The sequence below is a fragment of the Anomaloglossus baeobatrachus genome, chromosome 1 (genome assembly GCF_048569485.1).
Source record: "Anomaloglossus baeobatrachus isolate aAnoBae1 chromosome 1, aAnoBae1.hap1, whole genome shotgun sequence".
NCBI lineage: Eukaryota > Metazoa > Chordata > Amphibia > Anura > Aromobatidae > Anomaloglossus > Anomaloglossus baeobatrachus.
In genome coordinates this window covers 299,429,639-299,452,989 of record NC_134353.1, presented here as the reverse complement: position 1 = coordinate 299,452,989, position 23,351 = coordinate 299,429,639, and the positions used below count along the sequence as shown (strand labels likewise).

General features: G+C 44.2%; 1 protein-coding gene across 3 annotated transcripts in view; it reads right to left on the bottom strand.

Moving 5' to 3' along the window:
- The window catches only part of UNC5C (unc-5 netrin receptor C), a 556,745-nt gene that overhangs the window by 54,377 nt on the left and 479,017 nt on the right, over nucleotides 1–23,351 (bottom strand). For all 3 annotated transcript variants that reach the window (XM_075350956.1, XM_075350967.1, XM_075350963.1), the window contains one exon: nucleotides 16,457–16,544. In XM_075350956.1, the coding sequence (XP_075207071.1) occupies nucleotides 16,457–16,544 (88 nt within the window). The remainder of the gene's footprint in view (nucleotides 1–16,456; nucleotides 16,545–23,351) is intronic.

Below are 23,351 nucleotides of genomic sequence, written 5' to 3'. Positions count from 1 at the left end.
GACACGGGCCCATGTAGACCCATTAAAATCAATGGGTCTGCGCTCACGTGCGTGTTCTGCCATGGACCGTGTGTACGTGTGGAGCATACGTGTGTCTGTGTGCTCCACACATCGACATGTCCGTTTCTCTCCGGCATCACGGGTGTCACATGGAACGCAAATGGACAACACGGAGGTGTTCCGTGTGACGCGCGCCGGAGAAAACACACGTGTTTGAGAAAATAAAAAAAAAATTAACTCACCTTCTCCAGCCCTCCTGTCTCTGCCGCTGCTGTCACTTGCTTCCGACCGCCGCTCATTATGCTCATTGAATATTCACTTCACTGCGGCCAGAAGCAGCAGCAGCGGGGAGTCAGCAGGACCGGAGACCAAAGATCAGCACCACGGACAGCGACGCCAGGGACAGGTGAGTAGAAAGTTCCCGTTCTCCGTGTGTTATCACGGATAACACACGGAGAACACATGTAGGCCATAAACACGGCTCACGGAGGGCAAAATGCACCTTTGACACATCCGTGAAAAACGTGCGTGGTTTTTCACGAATGTGTGAAAGAGGCCTCAAGGGGTTTTCCCCCAAAACAAAGTTCCTTTTAATCAATCTAACTTGGAATACTAATAATTTCCACAATTGGATGTGTTTTAAAAATGTTCCTGTGCTGAGATAATCTTTGACATGTGTCCCTGCTATGTACTGTGTAATGGCTGTGTCTGACTGTACAGGGACATGGCCTGATCATACCACAGCTCTTGGGCAGGGGAGGATGTAGAAGAGTATAATGACATTACAGCATGGGATCACAGCTGATTCTTTTTGTGAGGTAACTGCCTGTTTTTAAAAATTGTTTTACTTCAAAGAAAGAATTATTTACGATTCCGCACTGTAATATCAGTTTATATTTTTACTTACTTATGATCAGACCATCTCTCTGTATGGTTAGACACGGCCATTACACAGTACATAGCAGGGACACATATAGAAGATTATCTCAGCTCAGGAACATTTTTTTAAACATATCCAAATGGGGAACTTATTATTATTCCAAGATCTATTAATTAAATGAACTTTGTTTGTGGGAAAATCCCTATAAGGACTAAGCTCTAGAAGAAAGTACCTAAGATGTTCAAGATATGCAGGATCCTACAGGATTGCGAGTAGTGGGTTAATATTCCAACCAAGTCAACAGTGTATATGGTGGGGTTCATAATCCTTACATCTACAGGAACCAAAGCTGACTGTGTGGTTAAAGAAACACTGTGACACACTGTGATAGGCCTCCTTAACATGTCCATGTTTCCAGTATTAGTGAAATCTGATTTTTTTTTTCATTTGTACCATACATATGCATTATAACCTCTGCTGATAGTCACATGTCAGTGTTTTCATACAGACTGTTTATCCGTGTGAAGCACATGGAGACATGTTTTTTTTTCTGACAGCATGGATGACAAGGGACATTAAAAAAATTGCACAGCACACGGATGGCATATATGTGTCCTCTGTGTGCCATCCGTGTGCTGTATGTGTTTAACACTGCAAAGTATAGGAGAGGTTTTGTAATTTAATTAATTATTTTCTTTATCCGAAAAACATGATGAAACATGGATGACACAGTGATGACACAGAGGTGTCGCACTGATGATAAACTGATGACCCATGTAGGACACACTGATGACACAAAAATGACACATTGATGACACACAGGTGACACACTGATGATACCCTGATGACACACAGATGACACACGGATGACACACGGATGACACACAGATGATACACTGATGACACATGGATGACACACAGATGACACATTAATGACACACTGACAATGATGAAACACGGATAACACACTCATGACACATGGATAACACACTCATGACACAGATGACACATTAATGACACAAAGGACACACTGATGATACAATGATGACACACGGATAACACACAGATGACACACGGATGACACAGTGATGACACAGTAATGACACATGGATGACACAGTGATGACACAGTAATGACACATGGATGACACACTGATAACACAGAGGACACACTGATGAAACACTGATGAAAGATAGATGACACACTGATGACACACTGATGGCACACTGATTACACATGGATGACACACAAGTTACATGCAGATGGTATACGGATGACATACAGATGACACACAGATGACACACGGATGATACAGTGATGACACACAGAAGACACACAGATGACACATGGATGACATACAGATGACACTCGGATGACATATGGATGACACACGGATGACATACAGATGACACACTGATGGAAAACACTGATGACACCTGTACTGTTTTTTAATGTATATGTTTTATACGTATGTGTGAAGAAGGCCTTACACAATAAGAGGGGGTAAATGGCACAAGGATACTTCTTGAATCTCGGTGTCATGCATCATCCCCTGGACCTTGCACTTGGCATAACACAGTAAAGTAATTTTATGCAGAATATTCCTTTTAGTTCAACACTTCTGTCCACATACCAGTAACTTGTGGCAAGTAAATTCTATAACATTTGTCTAATGGTACAGATTTAATTAGATGTAATACAACAGGGACAATCAGCATGGGGTATGTATTTTCTCTATGTGACCCTCATGGGTTTGTTTCTTAGATTTTGTCCCTTATTGCCTAAATCATCTATGGGGACATGAGCTGATGTTAATGAAAAAATCCATTTACAGCACACCAGCAGTATATCAATAATACAATATAAATAAATTATACAGGAGCCTATGTTGCCTTGCAGGTAAGATATGAGCGGCGTTGCCATATTTTTACAGAAAATGTTTTCCACAAACTAAGTCCCAGAGTTGTATCTTCCTTAAACCCCCCCAATATGTTATATATATTTAATTGACCAACTGTGTGTACACACAATTTCCAATAAAGGCAAAGCATGATAAAGCAGAGGCTCTTCGTTCTTTCCGACATAGTCGATATATAATATAAAAATACATGACTTGAGATATATCCCTATGACAACTGAAAGAATGCAAAGGTTATCTCTGTAGAATGGATACTATTGAATATATATCTCCTTTTACTATATGGAATATTATGAACAAAGGCTAATTGTGGGGAGATAAAACAGGACGTGGCTTTAGTGTTGTGTTATGTTTGATGTGTCGTGTAGAATGCCCTTTTTGTCCTCTTACTTTTATGTGTATTTTATGATATTTTTAGCTCAAGTGGCTTTCTCTCTCTTTGTTATAATCCAAATAGTCTTTTTTTAAAGACCATTATGACCCTAACGCCACTTCTACAGTAGAGGCGGTCACTTGAGAGATCATTTTGACAAGTGCATAGCAGAGTGATCACCAGGGATCGCATTCAGTGGCAGCCACACATTACAACAAGAACATGAAATTATACTGAGACATGAGTCTGCAGAAGAATGTCAGAACTGTAATGCCTTGAACAGTGAAGCCTTCTTCTCCAAAGATGGGAAAGCAAATAAAAAAAACTATAAAATCATGGTCAAATGGAAAACTAAAATGGGACTGTGCCACTTGAAGCATATTTTCTGTCAATTTATAAGCCTTTGTAGTTTTGTAGTCAAGGAAAAGTATTGTAAGGCTATGTGCGCACACTGCAGTTTGGTATCTTCAGCAAAAAATGCACCCTTTGGCAGAAAAACGCACCTTTGGCCATAAAAATCATTAATTTTTGCCGCGTTTCAGTGTGTTTTTGGTGCATTTTTGTCACTTTTCAATGCATTTTTTAGTGCGTTTTTCTGTACGTTTTTCACTATAGTCAATGGAAAAACGCAGGTCAAAAACGCAGAAAGAAGTGACATGCTGCTTTTTTTCTGAGACCAAAACGGCAAGGAAATAAGAAGCAACGTGCGCACAGCCTTTCTGAATCCTCATAGACTTTGCTGGGAGGAGAGACATGCAGTTTAGGGCAACAAACTGCACCTAAAACTGCACCAAAAACTGCACTGTGTGTGCACATGGCCTAACCTTTCTTTTCGAAGGCCTAACATGCATATTGAAAAATTGGAAATAGAAATGAGTGAATCAGGCAAAATTAAAAAATTTGTCTGTGTGGATTTTATTGGGAAATTCGAGTAGCGGAGAAATTAATATATTCAAATGTAATGTCCCTTATTATGTTTTGGGGTCTCTGGAGACCCCAGGGTAAAATAAATGTAAGATGTAAAAAATAAAAAAAATACTTAAGAGTCATCTCACAGCTCATGTATCTAGCCACTCCTGGTCCTTCGTCTTGCCACATGTCCAGTCCAATATTCACTCTATGGCTATGCTCACACTTGCGTATGACTCGCACGAGTGCAATGTGACAAAATCTCACATTGTACTTGGCCCCATGTAAGACAATGCTGCAGCTCAGATCAGCGATTTTTTCTCAGCCCTAAACGGACTGAGGAAAAAATCGTAGCATTCTGCGATTTTCTGCAAGAGCCATATCACTCGCACCCATTCAAGTGAATGGGTGCGAGAGAAACATCGGACTGCAGTTGGATGTTATCCCAGTGCAGTGCAATATACGCACAGACTAACAATGGAGGAGATGGGGGGGATTAACCCCTTCCTCTTCTATGCAGCGCCCATCCTCAGCTCTGCAGCTGTGACCCGATCGCAAGATCGGGTCACAGTCGCATGACACTCGTCTCACGCTCGCAGCAGAGCCTGAGCCGTGGAACATTAGCATATCCCTTCCATTCCGTTACTCTCGCATCGGATGCCATATGCTAATGTGTCTGCAGCTTTAGTCCGGATGTCCAGCTGTATGTCCCAAAGCATGCACGTTCACCTCCAAGGCCTGCTCATTGTTGTACGCACAGACTAAGGGGCACTTTGCACACTACGACATCGCAGGTGCGATGTCGGTGGGGTCAAATTGAAAGTGACGCACATCCGGCATCGCAGGCGATATCATAGTGTGTAAATCCTAGATGATACATGATTAACGAGCACAAAAGCGTCGTAATCGTATCATCGGTGTAGTGTCGGAGTAATCCATAATTACGCTGACGCGACGGTCCGATGTTGTTCCTCGCTCCTGCGGCAGCACACATCGCTGTGTGTGAAGTCGCAGGAGCGAGGAACATCTCCTACCTGCGTCACTGCGGCTCCCGTAGGATATGCGGAAGGAAGGAGGTGGGCGGGATGTTTACATCCCGCTTATCTCTGCCCCTCCGCTCCTATTGGCCGCCTGCCGCGTGACGTCGCAGTGATGCCGCACGACCCGCCCCCTTAATAAGGAGGCGGGTTGCCGGCCAGAGCGCCAGGTGAGTACATGTGAAGCTGCCGTAGCGATAATATTCGCTACGGCAGATATCACAATGATATCGCAGCTGCGACGGGGGCGGGGACTATTGCGCTCGGCATCGCAGCATCGGCTTGCGATGTCGCAGTGTGCAAAGTACTCCTTAGAATGAATATTGGGCTGAAGGTGAGACGTTAGACAGTAGACGAAGAGCAGTAGGTGCGGCTGGAGAGGTAAACCGTTTGATGAGTATGTTTTTTTCTTTTTAACCTTTAGCTGGAAAAATGGTGGCCGCAATAATGTTTTGAATGCAAGCATAGTGAATGGAAAAGAATTCCGTATTTGGAAGAGTGCAAATTTTTGTAAAATTCAAGTAGAATTCAATTTCACTCAAAGTCGCCCATCTATTTTACTGGGAATTATTTGCTTGCTTATATTTAAATGTCAGATTTGACTATGTAAGTCACATTATCATTAACATCAGCCTGATATTTGTCCAACGCTCATATGAGACCAATCCTAAACAATCCAGTATCCAGATCATATCCTTGATCAAAACTTTGTATTTATTTTAGCAATTTAAGAACCACAGTAATCACATGTACCAAAAAGGAAAACATCTTAAATGCATTTCACAACACATGAGGACATTTTTTAAGACTCTATGTTGATATTACTGGTGCATGAGTGCATTACGTGCACCACAAATGCAAATCTACCGCAGCCATAGATTGCGCTACAGTTTGTGCTACTTTCTGGTTTAAACTATAATAAAATTGTTGGGCCGTACAGGACCCAGCCCTATCCACTAAAGTTTACCTACTTTTTTAAAGTGACATAAGAGGCATGAGCGGCAGAGAAAGTTTAAAAGTAGCAAATTATGGTGTACAAATGCTGTGCAGCATAATAGATATATTTTTTTACACTAGATTCCATCATATTCGCAATAATTAACGTCTGCTAGTATTTTTAACCTCTTCACAACATATGAGGAACTGTTACATCATATGTCATGTCCCTGCCTTTGACGTGGGCTCGCACACAAGCCCGTATCTTTCCCGACATATAATGACTGAATTATTCAGCCATCATCTGCCCCTTACAGCCGTGGTTGGAACACAGATCAGCCCACTAATATTAACATGTTAAATGCTGCTGTCAATCTCAGACAGTGCCATTTAACATGTATAAGCAGGGAGCACCCCATTCTAGGTACCCATTGGCGCACAAAATGAGACGTCAGGAAAGTTAGTGCTGAAGAACCCCGTGCTTGCCATGATGATTCTTCTGTTAGCGCCAGTGTTTAGCTGGCATCCATAGGAGACTGTGATTTATTTATAAGCACAGCTGTGTTGAAGCATTGCTATGTATAGTAAAAGCGATCAGATGATTGCATGTACAAGTCCCCTAAGGGGACAAACAAAAACAATAAGCATTGGAAAAAAATATATAAAAAAAATCTAAAAGTTCAGATCACCAGCCTTTTGCCCCATTAAACATAAATCATTTTTTTTTTTTAAAAATGCACATATTTATTATCGCTGCAGTTGTAAAAGTCTGATATATCAAAATATAAAATAAATGAACCCGTAATTAAGCATAATGAGAAAAAAAAATCGCCAATACTATGTTTTTTTGGCCGTAGCAACATTGCAAAAAAAAAGGGGAGAACAATACATTGTATCTACTATAAAATGGCATCAGTAAAAATGTTAAATATATAAATGATAAAATAAATGGTGTCATTCAAAAGTACAACTTATCCAGCAAAAACAAGCCCTCTTATAGTGTTGAGGACAGAAAACTAAAAGATGTATGGCTCTTAGAAAAAGAGTACAAATTTAAAAAAAACCAAAACAAAAACCTGTAAAAAAAGCCCGATAATGAAGCCGCTAATCATTGCATGGGGATGTCCCTGTCAAGAGGTGGAGGTACTAAGGTAGCTCTGACAGCAGTGTCATTTTTAGTGAAGGTCCCAGAAGAAATATTGAAGGGTTCATCTGATCAATATATTCGAATAAAAGGTACCAAAAAAACAGGTATTAATGTTGTTTGCATACACATTTTCCATAATTATACATAGTGGGGCTGTTCATTTACTTTATGTAGCAATGGCAACATTACATGAATTGCATTGGGCCAAAAAAAGTGTGGTTAGATTAAAGGTAATTTTACAATTGCCACATCTGTATGTCAATACAAAAACCATAGAGCTGTAAAATAGTGGTAAAAAGTGTTAAAAAATAACACCACTAGATCAATGGGTATACTGTACCCCAAAAAAGTAGTGCAGCATATACAATGGCTATATAGTATATTGCTGATACAACAGAATACATGTAATTTTTAATGTGAAGCTCCATTCTATAGAATAGAGAATTACATTACTAGCAATTCTCAAATATAACAGTATTATAAAAATCACACCCCTTACAAGACTCCATTAATAACCATGGTGGCCTGCGGAGAGGTCCGTAGCATGTAAATATCTCAATTATATTGCCTTTGAAATAATGAACTGCTCTGGTGTGCAAAAGTCTCCTACGAGAAGCGGTTAATGAAGTAGGTCAAAAGGACATTATCTGGGGAAGTTTAGTGGCACATTTCACTATTGGATTGGCTCCCATTGCAGTATATGCTTCGATGAGATGTAAGAAGATTAGACTGTGTCTATAAACCAATTCATTGTGAAGAATGCATCTGTACTACACAGTCACATGAAAATAATAAGTTTTGGCAGGACTGCCACTTGAATAATAATTTGCCGCATTGATCTAGTTGAATAAAAATAGCCAAGCATATAATTCTGTTACTGAACATGAAGAAGCCGAGAGAGTACAGTTTATACAGCGGAGACATACGGGAGAAAGTTCATCTGGTTAATGTAGTCACTGAGACTTCTATTAAAGGAACAGGTGTGATTAAGAAACAGTACAGAGATATGATACTTACGGTAATGGGGTTGGCCATTTCCTTCTTATTTTAGCCTATACCCTATGTTATGGATATTATTTTGTGGCACTTACTAATATATATTAGAAGTTCTCTTCCTTCACTTGTAAGTGCAGCTTTCCACAGACTGCACTGCTGACATAATGGCTGCTGGTGGGTTAGCATTAGAGATGAGCGAATCTGAGGTTCGATGTTCAGAGTTTGGATTCGGAAACCAACTTCCAAAAAAAACAAAGTTTGGATTCAAAGTTTGAGTGAGGTACAAGTGCAAACCACTCAAGCGAGCATTGCTGTGCTTGGGTATGAGGGATACTCAGCCCTGTGCGAGCCGTGTGCAGTGATTGAATGGCTCACACTAGGGGTATAATCAGAATGATCAGATGCAGTGTGTGCACACACAAGGAAAAAAAAAATTGAAAAATACTGCCTACCTTCCCCCAAAAGTGATCTGCTTATGGCTGGCAGCATGTGGGTGCAGCCATGAACTGCCCAATTACTTACTTCCATTGAGGTTCAGATGAAGTCAGTGTTAAATACCAAAACGTGCATAACACTCTTCACTAATTAGAATGTTAAAAAAACGACTTACTGTCCCTATGCTAATTAGGCCTTTGACTAGTCACGGGGCATTGTTTCCCCTAGCTAGTCAGCCCTCTCTCCATCTTATCACACCTCTGTGGGCATTATAACATGATTTCCATGAGCCGGCATCACCTACAGCTCCTGGAAATCTTGCGCATGCGCACGGTTCATTTTGATGTCGTTTTTGTGCACTTCAGAAGCAGGATGAATGCTTCCCGGATTCATTAGAAGCACTGCGCATGACAAGAAATTCAGAAATGTCTCAAGTACACGTATTCTGAACTTCCGATCATGCGCAGTGTGCCTAATGAAGCATTGAAGCATACACTCAGCTTCAGAGGCGCACTGACATGGCCAAAATAAGCCACTTGCATGCGTGAGATTTTCAGAAGCTGGCAATGACAATCATTTTGACACGTCCACAGGGGTGTGATAATATGGCAGACTAGTCATGTGAAACAATGCCCCTGCAACTAGTCACAGGCCTAATTAGCATAGAAAAGCAAGGTTTATAAGTAGTTCTTTCATACTAGCAATATCATTATACAGGGATGGTTTGAGTATATACAGCCATGAATGTTGCTGGGTTGGAGGGTATAGGGGATCTGATAGATTCCCTTTAAGGTTTCCTTCCCTTTAAGGGAAATATATGTAATTTTGGTAATCCTAATTGAAACGGGAAAGGTTCTGGTTTCAACTGTATATATACATGTATGGTCAATATCAAGGACTAGCACATTCCTTCCAAAGACAATACTAAGGACCACGGGACACTTACTGCAAGTGGAAGAAAAGCGATTCCGACAGCTAAATAGGAATGGGTTCTTTACAGTTAGAGCAGTCAGACTGTGGAATGCCCTACCACAAGAGGTAGTAATGGCAGATACTATAAAAGCTTTTATAAAAGGGCTGGATGATTTCCTCAGTACACACAACATTGTTGGTTATAAATGATCTAATGACAAAATGTATAATTGGTGGAGGAAGGTTGAACTAGATGGACCTAGGACTTTTTTTCAACCTCTGTAACTATACAAGTATGTAAGAAACGAACAACAAGTAACATTGAGAACTGTAGATGGTCCGCCAAGGAAACTTAGGGCAGCAGATGAAAGACACATTATTCTTACCTTCCTCAGCTTAAAAATGGTAACAAGCAATTGTGAAGGCAAAGGGTGATCACACCAAATATTGATTCATTTTTTTTATTTCTTCTATTCATTCATTCTCTATGTATTTTGTGAATTAATAAAAATAAACTAATAACACCTCTATTTTTGAAAGCAGAGCTACTTTGCAGCATCATTTCCACAGCTGCCTAAAACTTTTGACCAGAACTGTAAATATACAAATGTTTGGGTCATGAGTAGTTTGCAAATGTATTTTAGTCCAAGCTAATGTCATGGGAATGACACGTTAACCAGGGGTATGGGCACCTAGACTGATCCTCAGACCAGGGGGCCATAAACTGTCCCTTATTCAAGGGGAAGCCAGACCTGGACCGCCAACTGACTCCTGAGCAGCCCTGGTCTAAAGGCCCCGTCACACACAGAGATAAATCTTTGGCAGATCTGTGGTTGCAGTGAAATCATGGACATATTGTTCCATTTGTACACAGCCACAAACCTGGCACTGATTGCCCACAATTTCACTGCAACCACAGATCTGCCATAGATCTGCCACAGATTTATCTCTGTGTGTGACAGGGCCTTAACACACCCTCTCTCCTACCCCCCAGGGAGGGCTGGGATCGTAGTAAAGAATCCCACAAATACCAACAGACAACAGAAAAACAAATTTTAAACTCACTGCAAGCACACACAGGGAAATGACAATAAGTGCTCAGGAAGAAATAAAGTACAAGGACAAAATAAACAAACAACAAGGATATTTCCACCGCACACCAAATAGCATACAACAGTTCACCAACAACTGGATCACCATGCACAAAGACTGCTATCGCTGGAGCAAAGGCTAGAGCTATCTTTGGCATTTGAGGCAAGGTTTCACCATCTTTTAAATGGCGGGGGTGGCTGTGATAGGATGTCCGCAACCTGTGACCCCAGCAGCCATTCATCAGCCAGCAGGAATTAACTCCTGCTAAACCGAAGATCAGAGAGCACAAAACAGTCGCCGCTCGACTTTGGTTGAGCAACTAAGAAGCATCAGGTTGCCTGCCAGACTCTGTAATGTGAATAGACTCTGGAGTCACTATGACAGCTAAACACTCAAAGCTGCCATGCAATAGGGTCAAAGAATAAAAAAAAAAATCAAAAAAGGTATTGCATACAGTTGTCCCAAACTTTGATGAGGTCGTTATATGATATTGTTGCGCATATGCACTGATGCGCTATGCAATAATATGAAAGGTAGGAAAAAAGCCAAATTAATAAATGTTGATGGCAGTAATAACAATCCTAAAGCAATCTTTAGATAATAATCACTAAAGTAACCTTGTTGTCATATTTTCCCATATTTTTTTTGTTAAATAGGATGATCTTTCCGTATTGGAGATAGAATATATAACACTAAATATGCGATAAAAGCGAGCAGTAATCCAGAAGTTCATGGTCGTACATTATTCCGAGCGATATGACTTTGAGCTTGAAATGAACATCTGTCCAGGACTCACACATTGAAGGTGATGTATTCATCATGATGCACATAGAACACATTCTAAAAATAAAATGTCATCCTGTAAATTGTTACAGAGAAGGTATAAATTGCAGAAATACACAGGCCAAATTATAAGAGGAAATATAATTAAAAACATAGCCTTTGAGATTTGAGGTTGTCTTTTGAGATTGAAAATGACATAGCAAGGCTATCGACTCATCAGCACTGTGAGTCTTGAGAAGAAATCCTTTAATCAACAAGTGCATTGTGTCAATGACTGTGAAGGTGAACTATAGTGTAGATTAATTTAAAACATTTTTCTTTCTCGGATGCCTCTGTTCCCATGGACACATGACATCAAAAGTTTCTATCTTCCTTTCATTCACTCAGCCCCAATCACATGCTTCATTTAGAGGTGCAGACCCTTAGTCCATTTTCTTTATTTTTCCTTGTGATTGATAGCATTTCTATCTGACTGAACTAAATTCCCGGCTGTAATCAGTGAACAGAGACTTAAATCATGTATTATATACCATTCATTCTGTGTCTACTGTATCACTGTAAAAGCTTATTCAGCTATGTAAAAAAAATACAGAGGTTTTACCTGACCATACTTATTAAAGTTGTCCAAACCAGGAGATTTCAGCAACAGTATGTATAGTGTATTAACACACCACATGATATTAGATGTCGTGGCAATGAAGGATCAGACATGCTGAATTTCAACATGCCCAATTCTTTGTTAGCCATTTATTTCCTTCTACTATTGAAAAACATGCAGCAAATGCATTGTCAATGAAACTAATATAATCTATGGGAATTGCTTATAATGATCCTAGCGATCAGACAAAAAAATCCAACTGTCGCCAATTTTTCTTACAATTTGGGAGACTAGAGCCTGCTTTACATGTTACGATTCTGCATACGATATCGTATGCGATCGTAACCGCCCCCATCGTATGTGCAGCACGTTCAATTTTGTTGAATGTGCCGCACAAACGATTAACCCCCGTCACACGTACTTACCCGTCCATACGACCTTGATTTGGGCGGCGAACGTCCACTTCCTGGAGTGGGAGGGACGTTCGGCGTCACAGCGACGTCACCCGGCAGCCAGCCAATAGAAGCGGAGGGGCGGAGCTGAGCAGGACGTAAATATCCCGCCCACCTCCTTCCTTCCGCATTGTGGGCCGGGAGCCGCAGGATGCAGGTAAGATCTGTTCATCGTTCCCGGGGTGTCACACACTGCGATGTGTGCTACCCTGGGTACGATGAACAATCTGATGTTCAATTCATGAGGAATGAACGACGATTAATGTTTTACCGTTCAATCGCAATCCCACGTAGCTGTTACACACTGCAATGTATCTTACGATGCCAGATGTGCGTCACTTACGACGTGACCCCGACGACACAATTGTAAGATACATTGTAGCGTGTAAAGCGGGCTTAGGTGAGTTGCTGGTGCACCCAATGCACACATAGACATAAATGTACTATTGCCAGAAAACAATCTTTTAATATCAGTATACCTTTATGGTACAGAATTATATTTTCGTCTGGACTGAAAATTTTAACCTCTGAATAATCTTAGGAGATTGCACAATTATTGATTGCAGCTCCATATTGGAGTATACGACAGCTGCAGGCTTGTGCAGAGGTAGCTGAAGGAAAGAACGGAACCCTAACTGAAATGATCAGATATATGCTAACAGATTATTGACTACCTGAAGATGCAATAACAGTAATTTATTTACAAAACAGACTCTTCTACAAGACAATGGAGAATCCTTCCTATGAACTGTGGCATGGGGAAAAGTCAAATGTAAAGCTCATAGGAGTTCTTGGTTGAAGAGAAATTACATATATTCCAGAAGAAAACATATCAAACCAGAAAATAGCCCTGAAGAAAGGATATTAGTCAAATACAGTGAAAAGTGCAAAAGCTACAGAATCCTAAAGGCTGCTTTACACGGTACAACCGATTGTGCAATTTCACAATCAATCGTACCCGCCCCATCCTTTTTGCGTCACGGGCAAATCGCTGCCCGTGGCGCACAAAGTCGGTAACCCCCATCACACGTACTTACCTCCCGTCCGACCTCGCTGTGGGCGGTGAACGTTCACTTCCTGGTGTGGGAGGGATGTTCGGCGTCACTGCGACGTCACACGGCCGCCGGCCAATGGAAGCGGAGGGGCGGAGATGAGCGGGACGTAAACATCCCGCCCACCTCCTTCCTTCACATAGCCGGCGGCGGCCGCGTGACGCAGGTGAGCTGCTGTTCATCGTTCCCGGGGTGTCACACGGAGCGGCGTGTGCTACCCCGGAAACGATGAACAACTAAATTAAACGATATTATGGAACCTAGCGAGCAGTACACGACTCACGATTTGTGAGCGATACTGCGTCGCTAGGAGGTGTCACACAGGCCGGCATCGCCAGCGATGCCGGATGTGCGTCACAAAAACCGTGACCCCGATGATCTATCGCACGATAGATTGTCTGGTGTAAAGCAGCCTTCAATCCCAACACAGATAGAGTTACTATTAGCAATAGTCATCTGAACAATGTGATGCCATCATTAGAAATAGCAAAACTGCCAGTGATCATACTACTTCTATAATCAAAAGGTAGAAGCCCAAATATTACAAATGAGCAGTTATAACTGAGGCATTCAACAAGAGAAAACACAGGTAAATCATATGTACGTCTCTCATTAAATGAAGCTGCAGTCAATATATATGACTTCACAACTTGGTAAGACATATCTCATCTCTTAGAAAAGGAAGCCAAAAAATGGATAAAGGCCGAAGAGGAAGAAATGAATTCCATGCATAGAGATGGGCGAGTAGTGAAATATTTGGGTTGGGATTATGCTATCTGAATACCCAGCACAGATACAGCATATGGCTACAGGCTGCAGCCCCCAATGGCTGTGTATCAAAATAATAGAAACCTCATACGGTTTAAAAAAATAAATAAATAAATAATTTAAAAAAGATGTGCCTTTCCCCCTAATTTTGATACCCAGCCATAATAAAGCCCGTTAGTAGGGTATGGTATTCTTAAGCTACGGAGACCCATGGTGATTGGACCCCCTGAGCCTAAAAATAGCAGTCTGTAGCCACCCAGGATTATCACATCCATTAGATGTGACAATTCTAGCTCTTTACCCAGCTCTTCCCTATTGCCCTGGTGAGATTGCAATCGGGTTAATAAGGGGTTGATTAAGGCTCACAGCTGCCACTAAGCCCTAGATTAGTAATGGGAGGCATCTATGAGACCCCCCCTTACTAATCTGTAAGTGGAAATAAATAAACACAAACACCCAAAAAATCCTTTATTTGGAGTAAAAGACAAAAAAAACACATACGGCTACATGACGATTCAGCTCTGTTGCATCTGAAATTACAGCACATAATCATGGAAAATGTCCACATGCTATAACTTCAGGCAAAGAATGAGCCGCGATCAGCGGTGACGTCACTCAGGTTAGTTGTGGTCACAGCTCTAGGTTCCCACGGTCCTCCATCTGTGTCCATGGGTAACCTGAGCTCAGGTTACTTCATTAAACTCAGTGGCCCCACCTGAGATCAGGTTAGCTGCAGTCATGGGTGGAGGACCATGGGAATCTCCAGCTGTGACCGCAACTAACCTGAGTGATATCACCACTGATCGTGGCTCATTCTCAGCCTACAGTTACAGCATGTAGACATGTTCCATGATCATGCACTGTATTTCCAGATTTAGCAGAGCTGAATCAGTGTGGGACCTCGTGTGGATTATGTCAGACCTGCAGGGGTGTTTTGGTGGTTAATAAAGTGGTGAAAGAGGGTGTTTTTTTTTCTTTTCCAAATAAAGGATGTTTTGGGTGTTTGTGTTTATTTACTTTCACTTACAGTTTAGTAATGGGGGGTTTGCATAGATGCCTGCCATTACTAATCTAGGGCTTAGTGGCAGCTGTGAGCTGATATTAACCCCTTATTACCCCGGTTACCACCACACCACACCAGTGCAATCGGGAAGAGCCGGGTAAAGTCCCGGGATTGTCACATCTAAAGAATGTGTCAATTCCGGGCAGCTGCAGGCTGCTATTTTTAGACTGAGGGCCAATAAGCATGGGTCTCCCCAGCATGAGAATACCAGCACCCAGCTGTCTGACTTTATCATGGCTCAGTACCAAAATTGAGAGGGACCACATAGCGTTTTTTTAAATTAGTGTTTTAAATAATTTAAAAAAAGCTGCATGGGGTTCCTCTTACTGTGATACACAGCCACAATAAGCACATGACTAAGTGGCTGCAGCTTGTAACTGTGGGCTTTATCTGTGTTGAGTATCATAATTTGGGGGGACCCTACACCAAATGTATTACTTATTTATTTTTACTGTATGATATAGACCTGAGACCAGGTCTGTGATTGGAAGCATCAGACTGCTGTCTCTCAGTGTGAGGGTGTATCTGTCTGCAACCAACCACAGACTCTGATGGGTGGGGAAAGCAGTGCATATGCATGAAGGCTAATACGTGGTCTCGGAAGTGAATGAGTGGCTGAGGGAGCAGTTACAGACGCATCGGAGGCTTGGTAAGTATTGCGTTACTCAGTTTATTATTTTTTTCTTTATTTTTTCTTCATTTTTTTGTATTACCCGAGTTTGGATCATTAGTTGGAATTCCCTGAGAATTTGGGCGTGAGGCAGTCACTTTGGTACGTTTGAAACCGCGCAGTTCCATACTTTTGCAGTCTGGGTCTGCATTTCACTAGGCTTGAGCCTAGTGGACAGATGTGGCACTGTTTCAGGGATATATCAGCTCTTTTTCTCTACTCCTGTGTATTAGGGCTAGGGTGTCAAATTGAGAGTACCAAGAAGGTGTAAAACAAGTACAAAGAAGTCAATGTTAAAAAGTTAAAGGTACAACTGACTAATAAGATCTTTCCTGTCCACATCAAAGTAACAGATTTGCTTTTGTTTTGAGAAGAATTGACCACCAATGTAGCTGCAATGATCTTTTCAGATTAGCGAGACGTCTGAGCAGTTACCTCATGTTCTCTCTCCGGTGCACTGTCACATACATTTCATAGACTCTTCCCTGAGGGACGGCACCAGCAGGAATCAGCAGGCTCACTCCTACAGAAAAATAAGATAAGAGAAGCAAATAAATGAAGAAATCAATTAAATAATAAGAAATTATATTTGTAAAGAGAAGACAGGCAATGTATGTTTGAAGCTCGCATTCATGTTTCCATAAAAAGAATTCATTTTACAGGGCAATGTTGGGTTTAAGTCCTCAAAGCCAAGATGAGAAATGTTGCCATGGCAATAGAAGTCCTACTTATGGCTCTCAAAAGCAAAATAATTGGTAGAAGGTGAAATGGTAGGAAAAGGCTATAAAAGAAACATAGTCTTTTTTTTCTTTTTAGAGAAATAAACATTCGCTCTCGTGTTCCAACAACAAGTACAATGAAAGTGAATGGCAGAGAAAAGTTCAGTTTGGGAACTATTTTTATTTTCCTAGAATAAAGGAGAGATACATTGGTTTTATGTTAGACACAGCCATCATGGTTTTTCATTTGTTGGTCAGTATCCAAGTTTATTTTTATCTGTCAATAGGAGGTGTTACAGAATATTTAACACTTTGCAGAGAAAAAGTTTATTCTTGCAGAAGGCACATTTCTGTAATTTTCTAAAGTGCCCATGCAAAGAAAATAGCTTTTTAAAGATGACTTGTCAGCAGCCTTGACATGTCAGTATTTGTAAGTACCTGCATTCCCCATGGAATAACAATTCTGGAAAGTCTTTTCTTACAACTATGTATTGTGCCATTGCTCTGTTATTGCGCCTACAAATTTATCACTAAACTGACAACCGGGTGTTACCAGTAGGGGGTGTGTCCTGACAGTCTATAACCGGCAACTCTGATAGGACGGTATTAGAATTTAGCGACATAACCAAAACTAATAACACCCAATTTTCAGATTATTAACAGAGTTCAGCGAGTATCTAACTATTCGTACTTGCTATACTCATAACGAGTACTGTCTAATAACCGCGTATTCATTCCGAATAGCATGTGCAATGCAAGTCAATGGGGAATAATCGCAATGTAACAAGTAACCTCAATGCTATGTGAGTAGCGAATAGTGCGAAATTCCAGTTACTCGTTACTTTGCGTTTTTCCCCTTGACTTGCATTGCACATGCTATTCAGAACGAATACGTGAGTAATAGACTGTACTCATTATGAGTATAGTAAGTACGAATAGTTAGGTACTCACTCAACTCTAATAATTACTACATTTCTAGGAGGATTGACAGAAAAATGGTTCAGCATAAAGTTCAAGATGCTTCAGAAATGATAGTATATGGGAATATAATGATTTGCTAACATGGGTAATTCCCATATTAACATGTACAATCAGTTTAGGAAGTTGGACCTTCCTGCCAAAACAAGCTAAGAGCAAAACCTGAATTTCCTAGGGAAATCCAGAACACAGGAACCACTAAGTCAACTAAAATCTCCTGGTATCATCCAGAGGTGAATGCGGTATTATTTAGAAATTGAATTCCATAACTACATGGTAAATGTATTATTATTATTATTATTATTACTACATTATTTGGGCACTTGGTATAATTATTATGCAATGTACATGGCTGGATTTTCATTGCATTTTATTGTGTAACTGCAGTATTCTATGGGCTTAAAAATTAAGAAATATTAAAAATGGTAAGCAAGGGGAGGTTAGGGGGTGGCAGTTTTCAACACGTTTAGGGACTTACTTTCTTTAACTCTTTCATGACCTAGTATGTATAAATACATCCTAGGTCTCCTACCCTTCGTTTGATGTTGGCTTGCAAGGCAAGCCCACATATTTCTCCATACTTGTCTGCTGATCTGATCAGCAGACATGTGCAGCTAACATGTGTGGCTGGAACTCCAATTCACCCGTGTCTTTTAAACACCTAGACCGCACTGTCAAACTCTGACAACATGATTAATGCGCTCCGGCGGGGATCGCACTGTTCCCTCACCTTTGTGGCCCCAGGACTCGATCCTGGGTCACCAATGGGATCTCATTACAGCATGGGGTCAGCTGATGACCTTTGTCACTGCCATGACTCACTTCCTGTGAATGCCAGCAGAGCGCTGGCACTCACAGTCAGCATTTCTGCTGTTCAGAGTGTGACGCCCTGGACCCCAAGGGTCACAGGTAATTACACCAGCCACATACACACACACCCCCACCCCCTGTGAGGTCACACACATGTCACCCGATACGGAGACCTGATGCCCCCCCCAGGGCAAGTAAAGCACACCAGGTGGGCGGAGTCAGGCAGAAAGACATGCCCACCGAGGAGACTACTGTCCTGGGGCAGGAAGTTCAAACAGTTTAGTGAGGAGAACAGTTGAGAGAGGAGTTTGAAGTGGTAGTAGAGCAGCTGTCAGGGACCCGGGTAGGAGCCTGGGTCCATTGGAAAATGTCAGGCAGGCAGGTGGTGGTGGCCAGCTGCAGGAGTACCGGTACAGCAACCGGCGGAACCATACGGACCAGGCCTGGGTTGTGGCCCGCTGGTCCCGAACCGGGGAGTCAAACGTGTACCGGAGCACCAAACAGAAGGGTACTCAGACCCTGTCCTAGCTTAGAAGCCACTGAGTATAGGCGAATTGACTGATTGCTGGCTGGCCCTCAGCGATTCATCCACAACCAAAGTCCCGAAGGAAGGCAAAAGCCCACCGAGACCGGGTGAGCGCCACCGCCAAGGGCCAAGCACCCGATGGGCCAGTGCCTGCGGGCAACCGAGGGCTCCTCCGGCAGCTCAACGCCGGGGAGCAGGCTACCACTGCTGAAGCAGGGGGAGCGGAAACACAAACATCCAGAGGTGCACAGGAATAGGGGCCACCATCAACCCCACAGGGGACATCAGCAGCCGGCCACGGGGACCGACCACTACCAAACTTTGGTTTACCAGTGACTCAGTGTGAATTAATCATGAGTACACTAGTGCCATCCGAGCACGACGCACTACACCGCGGCACGGCGCCCTGCACCCCGACTACAACAACCACCAACCCGTACAGTCCCCCACTGGGCCCCCATGGGGGGGCTAACAACTCAGCTGCGGCCACAATACCGATCCCGGACGAGCCTGCCATCACTTCAGCCACAGCGGTGGTGCTTCTCCCTTCACCACGACCCGTGGGTGGCGTCACGACCCGTTACACGACCACCATCCTTCCACCGCCTAATCCCCTTAACAAGAGTGACGTGGCCCCCAGTCCGGAGGCGCTCGTGCCACCGACAACCCGAGCCCGGACCTCGAGCGGCTCGGCCCGAGCAAGCGGAGGAAGCGGCCCCTCTCAAAGCGGTACAAGAGCAGTACTCAAGCATTGTTCTGATCAGCAGAAGCGATCAGACAGTGTAGGTGTACAGCTCTCAAGGTGGACTAGTAAAATCAGTAAAAAATAGAATAGAAAAGGTTAAAAAAATGAAAAAATTAAAAAGACCCTAAAACTTCAACAAAACAAAAAACACATATTTGTTATCTCTGCTTTCAGAAATGCCCAATCCATCAAAATATCAAAATACCACAATTCCGTTTTTTTGGTCACTGCAACATTGCAAGAAAATGCAATAACAGGCGATCAAAACATCATATCTACTAAAATATGGTATAATTAAAAATGTCAGCTCAAGATGCAAAAAATAAGCCATCACTTTTACTAAGTAGTTAACACTATAAATAAAAAAAACAAAAAACAATTGAGTACTTGTTATGCAATTTCTCAGCACTTGGAATGTTTATCATTTCCCTGTACAATATGGGGCAGAATGAACGGCATCATTAAAAGTACTGCAAAAAACAAGCCTTCATATGGATATATTGATGGACAAATTACAAAGTTATGACCCTTGGAATAAAGGGAGGAAACAAATGAAAAACAGAAAATTGTTGTATGGGGATGGGGTTAAAACTGTTCCTGCTTGTAGCCTCAATACACATTAGACCAATGATGTGGTGATGGATATAGTAAAAATAATGGGATATACCAGCATTCTTCCAATGGAGACTCTAAATGTATATGGGAAGTACTTAACTATTCATACACCCTGTAGTCACATAATTTATGTGAATATATTAACTAATCATTGCATAATCTATATATATAATTGCCTTATTCTGTCTGTCTGTCTGTCTATCTATCTGTCTGTCTGTCTGTCTGTCTTGCTCCAAAATTGTGTCCTTACAGTGACACAAAGCTGATTGGCCGCTGGGCTCGCCATGGCCCCGCCCCCCGCACGGATTGGCTGCTCACCCAGGCTGCGCCCCCACACGTATTGGCCGGCCGCTCGACCAGGCTCCGCCCCTCCCCCCCAGATTGGCATCTCGCCCCGGCACCCTGCAGGCATTGGCAACTCGGCCACGCCCCGCCCCCCTCACGCAATGCACGCTAGCTCTGGCCCCGCCCCCCCACGCATTCCCCGAACGGACACGGTCACGGAGCCACGACTCCCAGGTGAGTACTGTACCCCCGGGAGCCCACATCAGCGTACGCCGCAAACTCAGCCGACACATACCCTCGCATTGCTGGGGCTGGCCGGCGTATGCTGGTGTGGGCTCCCGTGCGAGCGGGGGACAAGATACCATGCTAGCATAGTTACAAGCGCATCAAGGTCCTGCAGCGGCGGAACATACACACACGCACGCACATAACAGCACACACATAACAGCACACACACATCAGATCACACTCACTCTCACACACACCTCACACACACATCACATTGCATCCACACACACATCACATCGCATCCACATACCCACAACATCCTGGGATATCACTTGCTTCTCGGCGGCGATACTGTGCTGTGAGCTTCCAGGACCTGCCGGAGGATCACATGGCCAGAAGCATGTGGTATCTCCAGATGTTGTGAGTGTGAGCGCGTATGTGCAATATCGTCAATGTGTGTGTGCGTGAGTGTATGCGATCAGGTGTGTGTGAGTGTATGCGATCGGGTGTGTGTGAGTGTATGCGATCGTGTGTGTGTGAGTGTGTGTGTGTGTGAGTGTATGCGATCGGATCTGTGAGTGTCGGCAGAGGAGCACGGCGTGCTGGAGGAGGCTGGGAGGAGAGAGGCTGATCCTGGGGAAGGCTGGGATGGGGAGGCTGAGAGAAGAGAGGCTGATGCTGGCGAAGGCTGAGGCTGGGGTAGGCTGGAAGGAGAGAGGCTGATGCTGGGGACCGAAAAGGCTGATGCTGGGAGGAGAGAGGCTGATGCTGGGGGAGGCTGAGGCTGGGGTAGGCTGGGAGGAGAGAGGCTGATGGTGGGAGGAGAGAGGCTGATGCTGGGGGAGGCTGAGGCTGATGCTGGGAAGAGAGAGGCTGATGCTGGGAGGAGAGAGGCTGATGCTGGGGGAGGCTGAGGCTGGGGGAGGCTGAGGCTGGGGTAGGCTGGGAGGAGAGAGGCTGATGCTGGGAGGAGAGAGGCTGATGCTTGGGGAGGCTGAGGCTGGAGTAGGCTGGGAGGAGAGAGGCTGATGCTGGGGACAGAAAAGGCTGATGCTGGGAGGAGAAAGGCTGATGCTGGGGGAGGCTGAGGCTGGGGTAGGCTGGCAGGAGAGAGGCTGATGCTGGGAAGAGAGAGGCTGATGCTGGGAGGAGAGAGGCTGATGCTGGGGGAGGCTGAGCTGGGGGAGGCTGAGGCTGGGGTAGGCTGGGAGGAGAGAGGCTGATGCTGGGAGGAGAGAGGCTGATGGTTGGGGAGGCTGAGGCTGGGGTAGGCTGGGAGGAGAGAGGCTGATGCTGGGGACAGAAAAGGCTGATGCTGGGAGGAGAGAGGCTGATGCTGGGATGAGAGAGGCTGATGCTGGGGACAGAGAGGCTGATGCTGGGAGGAGAGAGGCTGATGCTGGGAGGAGAGAGGCTGATGCTGCGGGCAGAGAGGCTGATGCTGCGGGTAGAGAGGCTGATGCTGGTGCAGCATGGGGGATGGAGCACGTTTGGGAGTGCGCAGCATGGCGGATGGAGCACGTTTGGGAGTGCGCAGCATGGCGGATGGAGCACGTTTGGGAGTGCGCAGCATGGCGGATGGAGCACGTTTGGGAGTGCGCAGCATGCCAGATGGAGCACGTTTGGGAGTGCGCAGCATGGCGGATGGAGCACGTTTGGGAGTGCGCAGCATGGCGGATTGAGCACGTTTGGGAGTACGCAGCATGGCGGATGGAGCACGTTTGGGAGTGCGCAGCATGGCGGATGGACCACGTTTGGGAGTGCGCAGCATGGCGGATGGACCACGTTTGGGAGTGCGCAGCATGGCGGATGGAGCACGTTTGGGAGTGCGCAGCATGGCGGATGGAGCACGTTTGGGAGTGCGCAGCATGGGGGATGCAGCACGATGGGGAGTGCGGAGTATGGCGGATGGAGCACGTTTGGGAGTGCGCAGCATGGCGGATGGACCACGTTTGGGAGTGCGCAGCATGGCGGATGGAGCACGTTTGAGAGTGCGCAGCATGGCGGATGGAGCACGTTTGGGAGTGCGCAGCATGGGGGATGGAGCACGTTTGGGAGTGCGCAGCATGGGAGATGGAGCACGATGGGGGGTGCGCAGCATAGGGGATGGAGCACGATGGGGAGTGCGCAGCATGGGGGATGGAGCACGATGGGGAGTGCGGAGTATGGCGGATGGAGCACGTTTGGGAGTGCGCAGCATGGCGGATGGAGCCCGTTCGGGAGTGCGCAGCATGGCGGATGGAGCACGTTTGGGAGTGCGCAGCATGGGAGATGGAGCACGATGGGGGGTGCGCAGCATAGGGGATGGGGCACGATGGGGAGTGCGCTGCATGGGGGATGGATCACGATGGGGAGTGCGCTGCATGGGGGTTGGAGCATGATGGGAAGTGCACACCTCCCCCCAACACACACACACACACACAC